The sequence below is a fragment of the Microcaecilia unicolor genome, chromosome 11 (assembly GCF_901765095.1).
Source record: "Microcaecilia unicolor chromosome 11, aMicUni1.1, whole genome shotgun sequence".
NCBI classification, from domain to species: domain Eukaryota; kingdom Metazoa; phylum Chordata; class Amphibia; order Gymnophiona; family Siphonopidae; genus Microcaecilia; species Microcaecilia unicolor.
In genome coordinates, this window is record NC_044041.1 from 55,378,781 (window position 1) to 55,398,556 (window position 19,776).

Here is a 19,776-nt window from a genome sequence, read left to right on the forward strand (position 1 = left end):
CAACTTAATTGGTTAATAATTGGCCACTAACAAGCAATTATTGGCACTAATTAGAATTTACGCACCTAACTTTCTAAGTGTATTCTGTAAAGTGGTACGTGTAAATTCTAATGCAGAGCTGAAAAGAGGGAATGGGCAGGTCCTGGGCATTCCTAAAAATTACACATACTGTTTTAGAATATGCCCGATCCATGCCTAAGTTAGGCGCGGGCGTTTACACCAAGTTTTAGTTGGCATAAATGGTCATGCCTAAATTTTAGTCACGGGAATGGGCACGACAAGTATTTTATAAACTGCACATGTTTTTTTTCAGTACAGATTTTTTTTGTGTCATATATAGACTTTACCCCTAATTGTGGAATAGCCAACAAGGAATTTGTTTGACATGAAAACACAAACTGAGGGCAGAGGACCAAGAGATCAGCATCTTTACTGCATTCCTTCTGTCATACTGTACGAGCAATGTATACACAGGAAAGTACACAAGAGGATTCCACCCAGGACTAAATATACATGCATTGGGAAAGTGTGGCTGAACATACTGAGAGGATAGTATTGTTCACTCATAGGGATGTACCCAGGTGTCTCCTTGTTTCCCAGACAAATCCCTTTGAAACTTGCTCTCCTTAATAATTGAAATAGACTTGCATTCAAAATTTGTTTTCTTAACTATAGGGTAAGCAGATTGGATGATGAACACTTCAGTTCATGAGGTGACACTTCTATACAGTATAAAAGTGTTCAGAATGTTGCCAGATACTGTGTTGTTATTGGCCAATTGCCTGTCTGTGATTTATGAGAGACTCTGGAGTTGTATTCAAGATCTGGTATGAGTTTCCTTTCCCTTTTTTGCCAGAAGGATTGGTATTAACACTAACACTCTGCTGCTGAAAGACTGCAAGGGAAGTGTGAAAGTCAATTATAGAATTAGAATCAGGCGGTTTGCTGGTCGGGCGTACTGCGGCAGACTACACTGGCTCAGGGCTTGAAGCTTGTGAGCAGCCAAAACAGGAGCACTGTACCATTCCTGACAGCTGCAGAAATCCAGACAGAGCAGGCAGTGCATTTGTTTGCACATCTACTGGTTGAGATGAAGGGCTTGATGCCGTCTTCTGACTTTTGTGCACCGTTTTCAGTTTAAAGAACCATCATGAATGTTCTAACTCTAAACAGTGAAGAAAAATATGAATTCAAATACTAGCTTTTGGCTTTCAGGCGTGGGTATCGGAACAGAGAGGGAGAGGGGGGTACAGGGCAAGCGTGAAGACGTGCTTCTGTAAATGTTGACACTACCACCAATAACACGTTGATCACTACAAGTCTCCCTATTGATGAACTCATATGTCTACAGTGATTACAAGGCAGCACAAAATGCAGGTTTTGTATCTGTAGGCAAATGAGTGCACTTTTTATTTATTTATTAATTTGTAGCATTTGTATCCCACATTTTCCCACCAATTTGCAGACTCAATGTGGCTTACATTTGCCGTAATGGCGGTTGCCATTTCCGGGTAACAGAATTACAAATGGTATTGCGTTAAGGTGCATACATACATGGTAACAAACATGGAACATAACATAAATGGAACAGATCATGGTATATATATATAATATATATACCGTGTGCGTACATACATGGTAAAGAAGAATACATTATGGTATTGCAAGAAGGTTCCTGAGTAATAAATTGGGTTGTAACATACATTAGGTCATCGACTATAGAGAGACCTTATTCAACATAAGGTTTAAAGTGGCATTGCTTGATCATTAATATCAAAGAGGTTCATCAGTCATGTGATAAGAGTTTGGTTTTGTATAGATCGTGTATAGTGTTGTTATTTAGTATTTAACATGGATGCTTATGGTATTGCCTTCTTGAAAAGATCTGTTTTCAGTAGCCTTCGGAAGATGGTTAGGTCTTGCGTTATTTTTATGGCCTTCGGTAGTGCGTTCCATAGCTGCATGCAGATGTATGAGAAACTGGTCGCGTATGTGGATTTATATTTTAGCCCTTTGTAGTTAGGATAATGGAGATTGAGGAATGTGCGTGATGATCTTTTTGCATTCCTAATAGGCAAGTCTATAAGGTCTGACATGTAGGTCGGAGCTTCTCTGTGAACGATTTTGTGGACCAGGGTGCAAACTTTGAACGCAATATGTTCTTTTAGTAGGAGCCAGTGTAGTTTTTCTCTTAGGGGTTTGGCGCTTTCGTATTTCGCTTTCTCAAATATGAGTCTGGCTGCTGTGTTTTGAGCGGTTTGAAGCTTCTTAATGATTTGTTCTTTGCATCCGGCATAAATGGCATTGCAGTAGTCTAGATGACTGAGCACCATTGATTGTACTAGGCTGCGGAATACTTCCCTTGGGAAGAAAGGTTTGATTCTTTTAAGTTTCCACATTGAGTAGAACATTTTCTTTGCTGTATTTTTCGCATGATCTTCGAATGTGAGATTTTGGTCAATTGTGACTCCCAGAATTTTCAGGCTGTCTGAGACCGGAAGGGTGTAGTCTGGGGTGTTTATGGTATTGGGTTTGTTTGTTTGTGTTGTATTGTGAGGACAGGATGAGACATTGTGTTTTTTCTGCGTTAACATCAATTGTTTAGGCATCAAATATGGAATCTAGCCCTATTTGTATTTAACAGGGAGAAAGGGGCTTATTTACATCAGGGATCCCCTGAGCAGTCTATTTTTCAGGTTATGAGCAGCAGCACTCACAGCACAGCAGTCGTGATATAAAAACTTAATGCCTTTTGTTATTCTAGAGGGAGGCAAACTTTGCTCTATCCCCTTCTAGTTGCCCCTGATGCAGTTGTAGTCAAAATGTGGCCATGTTAGGGATTGTGATTTTATTTGTGCTTTAAACTTTTATATCATTACTGCAGCTTTGTGTGTGTTTGCTGGTCTGCTGTCATAGCATCACAGATCCTTGCCTCTCATCTGTCCCTGATTTTCAGGTTACCCATAATGAATATGCATGTGATATGTTTTCTTGCAGTGGAACAAACAGGCAAATAGAGTAGGGATGGACCCAGAGCTCAAACTGGGGGGACACATTTTAGACTGGCTCCTCCAGCTGCTGCTTCTGACCCCCCCCCCTGCCGCTTCCCACCGCCACCACCGCAAGGTACCTTTGCTGGTGGGGGTCCCCAATCCCTGCCAGCTGAAGCATTTACCTGTCCCGCGCTGGTCTTGCACTTGATTCCTCTCCTGTTTTCAGCATGCCATGCAATGCATGCTTGTTTTATTGAAACTGAGTATGTGCAATTGGAAACAGGAGAGGGGCAAGTGCGAGACCAGCACGGGACAGATAAACGCTTCAGCTGGCGGGGCTTGGGGTCGGGGACCCTCCCGCCAGCCAAACCGGGGGCCTCAGAGCCAATTGGGGGGGGGCAGGCCCCCATGGCCCCCCATAGCTACACCACTGGATGGACCACAGTTTTCCAGAAGAAGAGAGGAGGCACTAGAGGTCAAATGTCATTAAAATGTTCTTTTATCAAATCAGTATTTCTCCATGCACACTCGGCATTTGTCGCCACGCAACACTTGATTTTGTGGTTTTCCTTTGTTTTCTGCTTTCTCCATCAGAGCTGCTTGCTGCACACTACATTTGATTACTACCATTGCATATTACAACTGCCGACACTGCGACCCCTGAGGCAAGCATTGTTGCCGAAACGCGGATCCGTGTCGGGTACTGGAAGTTTTGTTGTATCACTCTCTGTGGACTCTATACGGCAATTGGAGAAATATTGCTTTGATTGAAGAGTGTTTTTATTAATATTTGACCTCTAATGCCTTTTCTCTCTTCTGTTGGAAAACTGTCATCCATCCCTACTCTGTTTGTCTGTTCGTTTGACTTTGAGTAGGGTGGCTTATCTCCTTTTTTAAAAAATTTCTTGTAGTAGAAGCCATACATGCAGATTTGTGGATATCTTGAAAACCTAGCTGACCAGGAGATCCTCAAAGAGCACTGGTTTACATGAAGCCATAAAGCTATGATTAAATATACATTACTGCTGTCAGAGCAGCTGCCTTATTTTTACTGATCTGTACTAATCTGAGGTTAACACGCTCTCTTGTGATTTACCTCTCAGCTTCTCCTCATACTTTGCTTCTGATTCAGAAGAAAGTATTTGAGTGCCCTGCCAAAAGTGCAGGGAAGCAATTGAGAGGGATTGAGACACCTGGCAGCATCCTGTGGGAACATGTGACAGCTTTCACCAAACCTAGAGAAAGAACTGGGGGAAAATGTGCTTTTGACTCTAAATTGCAGCAGGAACTAATTAGCAACTTCAAAGAGCAAAGTGTTTTGGCCAGAGTATTTGGAGCTGGCTGCAGCAGGTTATTAAGCCCCTTGCGAATTTGCGAATTAGAATCATGCTATCCTTTATTTGTTCATTTATCTCTTGTCAATACCCTTGCATTAGATGAGTCTTTTCTGGGAGCTGGGACAGGTTTATCTGAATTGGAAAGCAGTCAGTGTTCAGGGCTGAGTGATTCTCTATAGACACAGCCCTGCTGTACTTAGCGCAGGAGAGAGAATACAGTGAACACTGCTGGATCTTTTTCTTTCTATATTTGTTCCTAATTGACACCCTTTCCAGTTAGAAAGCTGTATTTTTATCTTGTTATTAATAACATCCTGCACTTTCAAGCAAACCAACCACTGGAAGTCTAGGAAAGAAAAAGCCGTGAGAAAAAAAAACCAGCTGATTTTCATCTGGAGGTGTGGGGTTTGGGAAGCTGTAGTGGCAACATTACATTATTGGCAGCTGGTGGCCAAAGAATGTGATAGTGTTAGAACATGAAGGTCCTGGTTATAAGAGACAGGCAGTGGCAGGTCAGGAGGAACAAAACAGAAAATGCTTTTAAAATGAAAGGATGCCTCCTGACTCAGGCTCTGGATGCTACAGTTCCTGGTCTGCAGAAAACAATCAGGAGCTTTAGAAGTCTTTCAGAGAACTACCACCTGACCCAAATCAATGGTCCTTTGGTGTGGAGGCATGGCCTAGTGGTTACAGAGAAAAAAATCAGTGTTCAAATATCTCCTCTTCTACTGACTCTTCTTATGACACTCTGCAAGTCCCTTAACCCTCCATTGCCTCAAGCACAAATTATAGGGTCAGTGTGCAGCCAACAGTAGCCAGCATTTTATTAACTACTGATTGCCAAACAGGGCAGAAACCTGGGAGGGAGCCCAAAAGCTAGCCTTCAGCCTATGCCTTCTTTAGTTTGAGGTAGGTATGGGGGCCCAGGGCAATTGCCCTCTTTGCCTGCCCCTAATGTGGGCCCTGATCACCAGTTAAATTAGACCTAGATATTCAATGCCAGTGTCTGGCTACTAACACTGAATTTTCAGTGTCCTCGGCAGTGTCTGTAGTCTATCCGAGTACGGCTGTTATTCAGTGCCATACATACATAGCTAACCAGGAGAGTTAGGGTTTGTGTTTATGCAGTCCAGCGTGCCCAGTTAGCTAAGTGGGTACCAGCACTGAATATCACCAGAACCTACATAACTCCTGGTTCCCTGGTCCACCCAGACTCCTTCTCCAAGCCCAGCAATAATTGGAAAGTTTTGCAGCAGTCAGAGCAGATATTCAGCAGCACTGCCTGTTAAGTACCACTAAGTAGCTACTCCTAACCCACTCAGGTCTCAATGCTCAGAAGTAAACGCGGGCACTAGAAGCCATTAGCGCCATACCAGTGCCCACATTTACCTCCGCAGAATGTTCAGAAGGGTCTAGCACGGGAAACGATGAGCATGCTAGGCATTACTGCAGATAGCATGCAAATGTAGTCAAACTCATGTAAATGAGGTCATTTTGTATTCCTCCCAAATGCTCAGAAAAGAGCGCCCGAAACAGAACTGCCTTACTGCTGCAAAAAATAATGCCACGTCAGAGCAGGCGTTAGGGTGTTGGAAGAGAGGATTTCTCATGCTTCTCTCATGAATCTTTCTGCAAAATCTGCCGGTCTTGAATGCTTTTGGAAACAGCAGGAAGCCCGTTTAAGCCCTTAAGCACTAGTGGTGAGAACCAGCAGACCAAAGTGAAAGCACACATTGGTGTCTGTTTCCTGCATCTAAATATAAGCATCCAAGCTAAAAAAAAAAAATGCTTATGTTTAGGCCGCAGAAAACAGACGCCAATATGTGCTTCATGGTCGGGCTTTACCAAGCACATGCGCACAGGAGCCGAGCTTATCACAGAACTCTTCTGCGCATTCGCCAAGCAGGGGCGTAGCTCCGTGGGGCCACGTGGGCATGGGCCCCCACAGATTACGCTCTGGCACCCTCTACATTTGACCTGCAGCCCGCTCGCCCCGCCGCCGCATCAGGTACCTTGTTTGTTGGCGGGGGTCCCCAATCCCCGCCAGCCGAAGAGTCTTCTTCAGCGCCAGTCGACTCCGGCGCCTTCGTTGTGTGATCATCTGTTTCTGATGCCTTACGTCCTGCACCATGCATGTAGCCCCGTGCAGGATGAAAGGCGTCAGAAACAGATGATCACACAACGAAGACGCTGGAGCCGACTGGCGCTGAAGAAGATTCTTCGGCTGGCGGGGATTGGGGACCCCCGCCAGCACAAGGTACCTGATGCGGCGGCAGGGCGGGCGGCGGTGGTGGTGGTGGACGTGGGGGAGGGGTCGGCAGCGGGAGGAGGTGGCTAAACAGTGCCCCCCACCTCGGGCTCTGGCCCCCCTCCCGCCGAGGTCTCGCTATGCCCCTGGCGCCAAGCACAATCCTCCCGCACCAAAGCACAATCCTCCTGCATAACTTCCTAATGCTGAACACTATGAGCACACTGATATTTGCATTTCATTAGCGTTGAGGATTAGGTCGTTGTTCTGCGCTGTTCCAGCGGTATTTTTATGGCACTATTTGGAACAGCGCCGGAGTTCTGAGCATCGGGGCCTCCGTGTGGTTTAACAGGGCAGTTACCTCTTTTGCCTAGTTAAATTGCTTTGAATATTGGACAGGGAAATCCCAACTGTACCCAAATGTAAATCATCCTAGGTTTGAATTCAGAGAGGTAAGAAATCAAATTCAATCTCTTGAACAGCCCTGCTTTCCCAGAGAATGAAGGATGGTGGCTTGTGGTGCTTTATAAATACTTCTAGCTTGAAGTAGCCAGGGAGAGCAGTGCTGAGGAAAAAACATCAATAAATGAAGGGCTCCTTTTACTAAGCGGCAGTAAACCCAACGTGGGCTTACCACTCGCTATACAGGAAGTACTGGCAGCCCGGCGGTACTTCCCACCCCTAGTGTGCTGTCATTTCTGGTGCTACAAAAATGTATTTATTTTTGTAGCGCCGGAGTGTACCTGGCGGTAATGGGTGGCTGTAAGGGCTCCTCCCTCCCCCGAAATGGCCGTGCAACAAGTGCTTTACTTGTCGCATTACCATTTCTTGCAGGAAGGCGAGACTTCTCTTTTACCAGCTGCAGTAAAAGGGGGCGTCGGCGAAAACTTGCACTAACGCCAGCGCCGACCCCCTTTTGACGCAGCTTGGTAAAAGGGGCCCTAAGTCAGCAAACCAAAGATGTGGGTGAGGTCTTAACATATTTGTGACCTGGTTTCAAGACTCAACCAACAATCACAGCTTAATCTAGGAAATATTCTCACTTATATTTTATTTGCTGACTTTTATTTCTATGTGGGCTAACGTGGCAACCACATGACTATTCAGGAAGGACAAGGGGGGAAAGGGATGTTTCTCCATCAACAAGCAGGATGAATCAGCTGCACAAGTGGGTGACATGTGATACAACAGTTCTTTCAATTCCCACTGCAGTTCCTTGTGACTTTGGGCAAATCACTTAACCCTCCATTGCCCCAGTTACAAAATAAGTAATAATATAATATGGAAACCGCTTTGACTGTAACCACAGAAAAGGGGGGGTATATCAAATCCCATCCCCTTTCTTTTTTAGAGCTGCTGCTGCTCAAATTTCCCTCACATGTAGACAAGTTTCTAAAAGAAAAGTCCATAAGTCATTGTTAAGATGAACTTGGAAAAATCCACTGCTTATTTCTGGGATAAGCCGCATAAAAACTGTTTTACTCTTTTGGGATCTTGGCAGGTAGTTGTGACCTGAATTGACCACAGTTGGAAACAGGATACTGGACTTGATGGACTGTTGGTTTGTCCCAGTATGTTCTTTTCATGTGGGAACTGCATGGCTGGACATCGGAAAATATTGGGGATTATTCTAAGCCCATAGTGGTCAGCATTTTTGAAAACACCAGCCACCACAGGTAAAAGAGAAGAAAAAAAAACAGAGGTTATTGAGCACCAGTGTCTGGATACTAGCTAGCACTGAATATCTAGGAATTGGCAATTACTAGCGGTGCTATATGGTTAGCCAGTGGCGTACCTACCTTAGGGGCCTTTTTACTAAGCCACGTAAGCGCCTACGCATGCACAATGCACACCAAAATGGAGTTACTGCACAGCTACCACTTGGCTCTTGCGGTAATTTCATTTTTGCCACACGTCCGATACACGCAGTCAAAAGATAAGCCGCGGGTATCAGTGGCATTTGGCACACTTAAGTCATTACCGCCCGGTTACCGTGTGAGACTTTACCACTAGGTTAATGGATGGCGGTAAGGTCTCAGACCCAAAATGGATGCGCAGCAATTTTCATTTTGCCGCACGTCCATTTTCGGCAAAAATTTTTAAAAGGGCATTTTTTTACAGGTGCGCTGAAAAATGATTCTGTGTGTGCCCAAAACCCATGACTACACTAGCGCAGGCCATTTTTCAGTGCACCTTAATAAAAGGACCCCTTATTTGCCACCCGGGATGGAGCATCCATCTCCTCTGAGCAAAAGGGTGTGCGGAGCAGGTGCACGGTTGTCTGTTCTGCTGGTCCCTTGGCCAGAACAGGAGGCTGACATCAGAGGGGGCAAGGGACCGGCAGCTGCGCCTGCTCCATGCAACCCCGTGCTGTCTGCATCCAGGGTGGACCGCCCCACTCTTGATACATTAGCAGTGATTTTCAGGCTACTGTGCTGCAAAAGCCTGTGCTTACTGGTTAGAGATCCAAGTAACACTATAACCTATTGCTCCGCCCATGGACTGCTCCACAAGTATCTGGATAGTGGTGAGGCAGTCAGGGGGAATATTCAGTGGTAACATTCAGTCAACAAACAGCAATACAGAAGAAACAATCCTCACAAACCAGCTCAAATAGCAAAAAAACCACAGCGAAGATGACAATGAAACCGCTCCGTTAGTAATGGTACTATAAAGCTTTACTCAAAGCAAGGCCTGACTCGGCACGGGCTGTGTTTCGGCCACAAGGCCTGCATCAGGAGTCCTGGAGTTGTCAAAACCAATACTATATGCATCATGAATGCTAAAGGTAAAAAAATGCCAGCAATCCTGCTATATTGGGCCACTTGTCTTGACGATCATCAAACCTCAAAAGGACACTTCATTTCAAAGTGTAAAACATCCAGTGAAGACCACTAATTAATTATTCCACTGACCAATGCTTATCCAATTAGCAGCCACCTGCCTTTGAATATCATCTGAATCAATTTTATCTGTGAGAACCATTCAAACTTTTATGCATGTACTATAAAAAAAGGAAAAATTGACAACAGACGTATGGCCTCGAAAATCGAGCAAATAGAGATGAGCCCAAAAATCATGATCTAGGATTGAGGTTGTAAATCCATCCTACTTAAAAATAAGGGATTATCCATTTGTGATAAGGTTCCTGAAAATCAGGGTAAAATGAGTCCTCAATGATGCTGTTTCCTCCACCATTTATTCACGGCGTGAGACTGAGAGATTTCTAGAGAGAGAGAGGAGGCATACAAAGAAGTAACATTGGCATACATTCAGCAAACCATCATCACACCAGAAATTACCTGCAGTCAGCAGGGATCCATGGCAACTCACACCTTCCTCTTCTCTTTAAAAACAAAGGAAGCCAAATGAAGAGGAAAGGTTGAAAGACGAAACAGATCCACCTTAAATGTGGAATAGAGTAGCTCTTATGGCGCCTTGCTACCTTGTGTTATCCTCTCATCCTTCCCCCGACTCAAAGCATTCTATGACCTTTCTCTCCCAGTATGAGGAAAGGCTAAAGCAGCTAGGGCTCTTCAGCTTGGAGAAAAGGCGGCTGAGGGGAGATATGATAGAGGTCTATAAAATAACGAGTGGAGTTGAAGGGGTAGATGTAAAGCGTCCGTTTACGTTTTCCAAAAATACTAGGACTAGGGGGCATGCGATGAAGCTATAATGTTGTAAATTTAAAACGAATTGGAGAAACGTTTTCTTCACTCAATGTGTAATTAAACTCTGAAATTCATTGCCATTGAATGTGGCAAAGGCGATTAGCTTAGTGGAGTTAAAAAAAAAAAAAGTGTGGACGGCTTCCTAAAGAAAAAGTCCATAGACCATTATTAAATGGGCATGGGGAAAATCCACTATTTCTGGGATAAGCAGTATAGAATGTTTTGCACTTTTTTGGGATCTTGCCAGGTATTTGTGACCTGGATTGGCCACTGTTGGAAACAGGATGCTGGGCTTGATGGACCTTTGGTCTTTCCCAGTGTGGCAATACTTATGTACTTTGTGTGCTGAAACATACTGGTAGCAGCAGATGCCTTGCACTGCAATTTTAGGGAGGTATAAACTCAAAGTGGAGGGGCTCAGGCCCCTGAGGCACCCCTCCCCCCATGGCTATGCCACTGGCTAATACTATGGCGATAATGAGAGTGTTAGTTATCTGCACTTCTGTCTAGATTTGCAGGCTCCGAATGTACTTTCTGAATTCACTGCTGGCTAGTGAATAAGCTTGCCATGTAGAGATGACTATTCATTGAAATGGGCTGACCTGATTCAGTATGTTTAAATCACCACAGTTCGTACACTGGCAGCAATCTGCACATTCTGAATGCCATGACCCAGATCCCTAGTACAGAGATTTCAGGTCTCTCTCCAGGGTGTATCGCTGGTTTGAAGGCCTTCTCACTGTCATCCAGTACTCTTTCAGCACCTCCTCTCATTCATTAGAGGCTCAGTGTCAGTGTACTGAACTTGATTACTGCTTTCATGAGGGGCATGCCTAAAAGAATAGCCAAATTGACCCTAACAGTAGAGGAAATCTAAGCACACTGCCCTTCATGCTGCCTGCCCACTATCCCTTTTCCCCTGCAAGGACATGTTCTGAAATCTGTATGCATGCTTTTAGCCAGTAAGTGGAGAGCAATTTTCAGCCTGTAGAATTTGCCCACTCTGTCTGTATCCTTTCAGAGGCTCCAAAGGAAAGCAAATTTATGCTGGCCTTTTTTTTTTTTCTCTCATTTGCAAAACAGTATTACACTTAAATTTTCATTCTAGATTTACATCCGTCATATACAGTTTGGAAAATCCCACTCTTTGGCATGGTTCAACCTTGGCATCTCTGTTGGTAAAATGGAGCAGAAGCCAGAGATCTATTTACCCCTTTAAAGCTGAGGTGAGAGGAGATGCCTATTGTCATGAATGCCAAGACTGAGTCTTGTAGTTCTGGCCTGCATTTCCAATCCCACCCAGCTAATTAACAAACATTGACCCGTCTGCTCTGTATTTCCTTGTGACTTTTTGCCATAGAACTCTCTCTCTAATCCAGTGCTCCTCTGGTGCCCCCTGGTGGCACTGGTCCTGTTTCATACTCGGTGGAGCTGATGGTGGTACAGTACTTGTGCACATAGTTCTGGTACTTAGATGGGGAGTCACTATTTTGCCATAGGAGAAAATCCTCCTGATTTTTATATTTACGGTGAACTTTAGCATACTGTGTTTCATTTATCATGTACAAGAAGATCAGATAAACACACAGCAAATTTCCGCCCCTTGTTCATTCTGACCATATCTTAATCTGTTTACTTCTCCACAGGTTTTGAGCTGCTTTACCAGCCAGAAGTAGTTCGGCTGTACCTCTCCATCCTGACAGAGAGCCAAAACTTCAACACCTTAGAAGCTGCAGCAGGAGCTCTGCAGAACCTCAGTGCTGGAAACTGGACAGTAAGTAGGCCGGAACAAAAAGTTCTTAGAACAGGAAGCTATAGCTACTGTTTACTGCAGGGACGTAGCTATGGGTGGGGCTGGGTGGGCCCAGGCCCACCCAGTTTTAAATTTTATGTAGGTGGGTTTCTGGGTGCAGGTGGGCTCTGCAGTACAGCTGTTTGGTACACTACTTAAGTAGAGGAGTGTGGTAGCCGTGTTAGTCCACTCTGAAGGTTATCAATAGAAATCAAACAAAATAAAACATGGAAAAGAAAATAAGATGATACCTTTTTTATTGGACATAACTTAATACATTTCTTGATTAGCTTCGAAACCTTCGAAAGCTAATCAATAAATGTATTAAGTTATGTCCAATAAAAAAGGTATCATCTTATTTTCTTTTCCATGTTTTATTTTGTTTGATTTCTATTGGTACACTACTTAGAAATCCATCATCAAGTGCATTCTAAAGCATTATTTTGTAGTATCCCAAGAAACACTACTCATACCTATATACACAGTGCCCACCCATATTAGCTCTGGGCCCACCCAAAATGTCAAGTCTGGATACGCCACTAGTATACTGCACAATATGAGCTGTTGCTCAGCATGAATTACAAATAAAACTTCAAGTAATTTCTTATATCTCTCTTAGCTCCATTCCTACTGAGACATCATGGGGCTCTTTTTAAAATGCCTACATTGTGTACAATGCTGGTGGGCCTACAACTGAAATGCCAAACAGAAACTCCCACGGAAAATGTGGAGTCTAGCAGGCACTTACGTTGTGTTTATATGTATTTGTATGCAATTTTAGCACAGGAAAATGTACTATGTAAATCACTGACTATGGGGTACCAGGAATTAGTGAATCCCATGGTAATTTTTTTTTTTTGCATGCATCAACCAGGGTCATGCATTCCCAGGCACAGCAGTGCAAAGATGGGTCTTTTAAAAGGGCCAGTGAAGTTTAAATTTTTTTTTTAATTAGAGCACCATCTCAACCATCCCCAAAACCTGTTTGGGTATCCTTGATGCTCCAGTGTCTTAAAAAATGGTAATCTCGTGGTACTACTGCTAGGGGGTCAGGCTGCCAAATAAGTGAACTATGATGGAGCATCCCTTTATCTAGCAGCCTGATCCATAGCAGTAGTACCATGCAAGTAACACTAGGGACTTGGCAGTATCATTTTGAACATGGAGCCACTAGATGCAGTGATTAACCCAGTAAGTGTTTGGGAGGTGAGAGGGATTCTAAGTTTGAAAAACCAGGGCCGCCGAGAGACAGAACCGGGCCCGGGGTCAGAACTGGACTACCACGTGCACCCCCCCCATGCCCCCTTCGCCGCTACCACACCATGCTCCCACCCCCCACACTCAGGCCGCCACCCCTGCACCTTTCTGTCTGCTCCCTCACTCTGTCCTTTCCTGCGCAGCTCCTGTCCCTGCCGGGAGTCAGGATCCGGAGGATTGCATTAATGCGATTTCGCGTTAATGCAGTCATCCGGGTCCTGGGCAGCACGCAGGAGCAGGAGAGGACAGACCCGGAAGCAGGTGGGAAGAAGCTTGGAGGCCAGGCCCGGGGAATTTTGCCCCCCCCCCCTCCCCCTTTCAGTGGCCCTGTGAAAAACTGATCAGGGTTGGAGCGGATTCTGGAAGGGGGTGCTTGATTCTGAAAAATAGATTGGAGGTAGAAGGAATTATTTTTTTAATAGACATACATACATGATGTGTATCTATCCATGTGTATGTACATATTCACAGGCTCCTTTAAGTTGTGCCTGGGAGAAAATCAATAATCACTCAGGAGGTGTTAGCGTTCCAATAATAATACAGTTTTTGAAGTTTAACACAAGCTCTGTTATTCATTTTGCATAATAATGAGCTGCTTTGCATGTATTTGCATACAGATTAGCTCATTTTAAATGCACATTAGAATGAAATGTTTTGCATTACTATGCATTATTTGCATATAATGATGTTTATTGTCAGTTAACATGCATTAATTGTTCAGTAACATGTTATTTGCCATAACATAACTTAGAAAACAGGGCCCTAGGTTTGCACCTGAGGTAATGGAGGGTGAAGTGACTTGCTCAGTGTCACAGGGAGCATCAATGGGAGAAGCAGGATTTGAAAACTAGCTTCCCTTTGCACCATAAGGCAGCTGACAGGCGTTTAAAAGGAAATCCCCTTGCATTTCCTACCTCTTGTGTCTTAGATAAAAATAGAGAGGGGTGGTAGCCGTGTTAGTCCACTTTTAAAGGTAATCAATAGAAATAAAACAAAATAAAACACGGAAAAGAAAATAAGATGATACCTTTTTTATTGGACATAACTTAATACATTTCTTGATTAGCTTTCGATCTGACGAAGAAGGGCAACCTTTGAAAGCTAATCAAGAAATGTATTAAGTTATGTCCAATAAAAAAGGTATCATCTTATTTTCTTTTCCATGTTTTATTTTGTTTTATTTCTATTGATTACCTTTAGATAAAAATGAAACAGCATGGGTGCCTTTGCCCACAGAGAGAGGGTGATTTTCCAGTATCAATTTTTTAATCTAGGTAAAATTGTTTGAAAATTGTCTTCATGTACTAGAATCAAAAAGAGGCTAACCATTGAAAATTCTGTTCCTCATACCTCTTCCCCCTCACTCTATATGACACTCAAAATTGCGTGTGAAATTTGGGCGTGCAATTTAATTGAACCGTGAGCCAATTAGCACCAGTACTTGAACGATAGCAGTCAATTATTGGTGCTAATTTGCACTATTTTGAATTTACGCATGCATCTTTGTACTCTGTATTCCATAAAGATGCGCACGTAAATTTTACATGCAGATCCAAAAGGGGTGTGGTCATGGGGGGGGGGCATGGGCGAGTCAGAAGTATTCTTAGCACGCAGTGTAATAGAATAAAGCAGAGTCACGCCTAATTTAGGTGCAAGGATTTACAGCAGATTTCAGTTTGTATAAATCCTCGTGCCTAAAATTGGGCCCAGTTCCCGATTCTAAGCCCTATTCTTTGAATGGTGCCCAACTTGAAAGCCATTTATAAGAATAGTGATTAGTGCTAATATTTTTATACAATTTAGTCTTTTGTGTGTGAGATAAGATTGGTTTATTTATGATAATTCATGCATTATACTACACAGGTTTATCACCTTACACTTCAGAAAAACACTTAAAACCCACCTGTTTAAAAAGGCATACCCTACCGATCCAACATAAATGCTTGATCTCTGCGACAAAACAACATTAAAGTTCGTCATAGTCTTTACACAATTTCTCCTGTTGTAGGATCACCTTTATTATTATTATTGTAGCATTTGGATCCCACAGTTTCCCACCAATTTGCAGGCTCAATGTGGCTTACATTTGCCGTAATGGCGGTTGCCATTTCCGGGTAACAGAATTACAAATGATGTTGCGTTAAGTGCATACCTGCATGGTAACAGACATGGAACATAACATAGATGGGACAAATCTTGATATATATATATACACCATGTGCATACATACATGGTGAAGAAGAATAAATTAAAGTAGTGTATGAAGGTTCCTGAGCAGTAAATTGGATTGTAACATATATTTGGTCATCGACTATAAAGCGACCCTATTCAACATAGGGTTAAAGTGGTATTGCTTAATCATTAATATAAAGAGGTAGATCAGTCATGTGATAATATTTCGATTGGTATATGTCGTGAATAGTGTTGTTATTTGGAGTTTAAGATGGATTCTTATGGTACACCTTCTTGAAAAGATCTGTTTTCAGTAACCTTCGGAAGATGGTTAGGTCTTGCGTTGTTTTTATGGCCTTCGGGAGTGCGTTCCATAGCTGCGTGCAGATGTATGAGAAACTGGTCACGTATGTGGACTTATATTTTAGTCCTTTGCAGTTAGGATAATGAAGATTCAGGAATGTGCGTGATGATCTTTTTGCATTCCTAATAGGCAGGTCTATAAGGTCTGACATGTAGGTCGGTGCTTCTCCGTGAACGATTTTATAAATTAATGAACCAGGGTGCAAACTTTGAACATAATTCGTTCTTTTAGTGGAAGCCAGTGTAGTTTTTCTCTTAGGGGTTTGGCGCTTTCATATTTCGCTTTCTCAAATATGAGTCTGGCTGCTGTGTTTTGAGCGGTTTGAAGCTTCTTAATGATTTGTTCTTTGCATCCGGCATAAATGGCATTGCAGTAGTCTAGATGACTGAGCACCATTGATTGTACTAGGCTGCGGAATACTTCCCTTGGGAAGAAAGGTTTGATTCTTTTACGTTTCCACATTGAGTAGAACATTTTCTTTGCTGTATTTTTCGCATAATCTTCGAATGTGAGATTTTGGTCAATTGTGACTCCCAGAATTTTCAGGCTGTCTGAGACCGGAAGGGTGTAGTCTGGGGTGTTTATGGTATTGGGTTTGTTTGTGTTGTATTGTGAGGACAGGATGAGACATTGTGTTTTTTCTGCGTTTAGCTTTACTTGGAATGCGCCCGCCCATGAGTTCATTATTTGGAGGCTGTGTGTGATTTCATTTGTGATTTGCGATCCTACCACATGAAACTTATCCTAGCACAACAACACCTTGTATTTGTTTACTCCGGAGGCTGCACACAGCTCTCTGGCATAATGTAATAGGTGGAAAAAATGTGGGATACAAATGTAACAAATAAATAAATAATCAGGTACCAGGATGTTGAAAGGTTGAAATTGTAAAGTTCTTCCACTCTCGGTTGCTTCCAGAGTTAGAGAGGAACAGTGGCGTCTCAGACATAAATATTTGGGGTGGCAGCAAGGGGCAAGCTAGGTATGTGTGTGTGGGGGGGGGGGTCAAATCAAAGCGGCATTTCCATATATAACCCCCTTCTCCCCTCCACTTTTAAATTAGGAATCTTCTATAAAAAGAAACCCTCCTCTCTCTAGCCTGTTTAAACTACTCGGTAAATTCATCATTAAATAATTGATAGCATCATTCAACAAATTCCTCTATGTGGGCTTGAAGTTTGAATTCTCTATAGGATTGGTCAGAATCTCAATATAAACCTTGAAGCTCCAGTTATGTACCACAAATTCTATATTCCCCAAGTAGAGGAGTGTGGTAGCCGTGTTAGTCCACTCTTAAGGTTATCAATAGAAATCAAACAAAATAAAACATGGAAAAGAAAATAAGATGATACCTTTTTTATTGGACATAACTTAATACATTTCTTGATTAGCTTTCGAAGGTTGCCCTTCTTCCTCAGATCGGAAATAAGCAAATGTGCTAGCTGACAGTGTATATAAGTGAAAACATTCAAGCATTACTATGACAGTCTGACAGGGTGGGAGGAGGGGGGTGGGTAGGAAGTATGCATGGGGACATCAAAGCATATCATTGATATTCTAACAGGGTGGGTGTGGATAGGTGAGGGGAGGGTGATCAACAGAGACATACAGCTTTATGGTTTATAATGGGCTAGGAACCCCAGATCCTTGTTAAGTCCTTTCTGTTGGGTGTTAAAATATTCAATCATTCTGACTTCAAAGGTCTTACGTTCTTGTATGGTTTTAAAGTTACCTTTGAGGATTCTCACTGTGAAATCACTGGTACAGTGTCCTGGTCCTGTAAAATGTTGACCAACAGGCGTGGGAACCCTGCTGGCACCAGTATTGTTCATATGATGTCTATGTAAATTGAATCTTGTCTTAAGCATCTGGCCTGTTTCTCCAATATAGCATCCTTCGTTACATTTTTTACACTGAATGATATATACCACATTGGAAGATGAGCAAGTGAAAGATCCCTTTATGTTGAATATCTTTCCTTTGTGGATGACTTTGGGGTCCTGTGAAATATTTTGGCATAGTTTGCAACTGGATAAATTACAGGGAAGTGTGCCCTTCTGTTCCTTTTCAGTCTGTACCAGTGATTTCACAGTGAGAATCCTCAAAGGTATCATCTTATTTTCTTTTCCATGTTTTATTTTGTTTGATTTCTATTGATAATATATTCCCCAACAATGAAGCTACCCCCTTACAACTAGCCACACACAAAAAATATTCAAATTATGACAATCAATTTAGGAATAATACATGCTCCTTCCACTGCCAGATACTTTGGATTTTTGTTTGTGTGGGGACTACCACAGGGCTTCTCAACTCAGTCCTTTTGACACACCCAGCTAGTTGGGTTTTTGGGATATCTACAAGAAAAATGTATGAGATAAGTCTGTATACCAAGGAGGCATTGTATGAAACTCTCTTTCATGGATCATCATTGTAGATATCCTGAAAACCCAACTGGCTGGGTGTGCCCAGCACTGCTTTACCAAAAGTGGAGACCCCACTAATCATAAGCATTTTTATTTTTCAAACAGGCCAGATACTTTGAAAAATAACACAAAACCCTGCAAAAAGGCACTCAAACCCTTATAAAACCATAATAGCCCTAACCCACCTAATGAAGAAAGGCCTTAGAGCACCAAAATAACCTGCTACTGGGAAACTGGAACAAGATGGACTGTTATAGATTCCTACACAGACACCACATGCCAGCAGAATCCCTTCACCTCAGTTACAGATGTAGAGCATGATTCTCACCTGATATAAAATAGGGAACCACAAAAAACATGCAGACAAAAACTGAAAGCAGAGATACCAGACTCTACATGTCTTGCAGTACCAGAGAAATAGAAAGAAATGCATGTCCTCCACTGACATAATTCAGTCACTAAACTGAAAATAAAATCATTTTTCCTACCTTTGTTGTCTGGTGATTTTATTATTCTAATCATCTTGTTTCCTATCTCTGGTTCTGCTTTCCACTGTCTGTGCTCTTAACTTTTTTTCCAGGGCCCTTTTTCCATTTGTTATTTATTTTCTCACCTCCTTTCTTCTTCACCTTCTGTTCTATGTCTGGCACTGATCTTTTCACATTCAGTTTTCTTCAATTTTTCTGCCTCCTTCTGAAATCTGTCTAGCTTTCACTTTTTCCTTCCCTTCATGTACAGCATATTTCCCGTCTTCCTTTCTCTATATGTGCAGCATATTTCTCCTCTTCCCTTCATATGCTGCCTTTCATCTCCTCCCCTTCATCCATGTGCATTTCCTCCTCTCCTCTCCCTTTCCTGCCCACCTAAGTGCAGCATTTCCCCCTCTCCCTTCCATTCCATTCATGTACAGCCTTTTCCCCCCCTCTCTCTGCCTTCCTATCCAAGTGCAGTCTTTCCCCATCCCATTCATACAACCTTTCCCAGTCCAGTACCTTTCTCCTTTCCTTCCAGCAGCCCCCCCCCCCCCATGGGTCCAGGTTTTCTGTCCCTGCCCTCCAGCTCCCCCCCCCCAATCCAGCACCTCTCTCCTCCTCCCTTCTGCTCACCTTTCCCCTAGCTTTAGCCCCCTCCCATGGTTCCAGCACCTCTGTCCCTCCCCTTCAGCTGCAGCCCCCACAGTCTAGCACCGCTCTCTCTCTCTTTCCTTCAGCCCCTCCACTCCTGCCCCAGTCCCCTCCCCCTTCCCTCCAGCAGCCCCTTCATGGGTCCAGCCATCTGTCCCTTCCCTCCATCTCCCCCTGTCCAGCACTCTCTCCCTTCCCTTCAGCTCCAGCCAGATCCCCCTTCACACGGGGACCTCTCTTCCTTCTTCCAGCGCCCTCTCCCACAGTCCTGCCCCCTCCCCCACTGCTATGCTATCTTGCTTATTCAGCCACCAACAGGATCCCCACCACAAGCCTGCTCTGCAGGGCCTTCCCTCTGCTGGGTCCTGCCTTCTAATTCAACTTCCTGTTTT

At 43.4% G+C, this 19,776-nt stretch overlaps 1 protein-coding gene across 4 annotated transcripts in view; it reads left to right on the forward strand.

Annotated features, from left to right (window-relative positions):
- ARVCF (ARVCF delta catenin family member) overlaps window positions 1-19,776 on the forward strand; it is a 473,516-nt gene that overhangs the window by 414,859 nt on the left and 38,881 nt on the right. For all 4 annotated transcript variants that reach the window (XM_030218017.1, XM_030218015.1, XM_030218018.1 and 1 more), the window contains exon 9: window positions 11,896-12,023. In XM_030218017.1, the coding sequence (XP_030073877.1) occupies window positions 11,896-12,023 (128 nt within the window). The remainder of the gene's footprint in view (window positions 1-11,895; window positions 12,024-19,776) is intronic.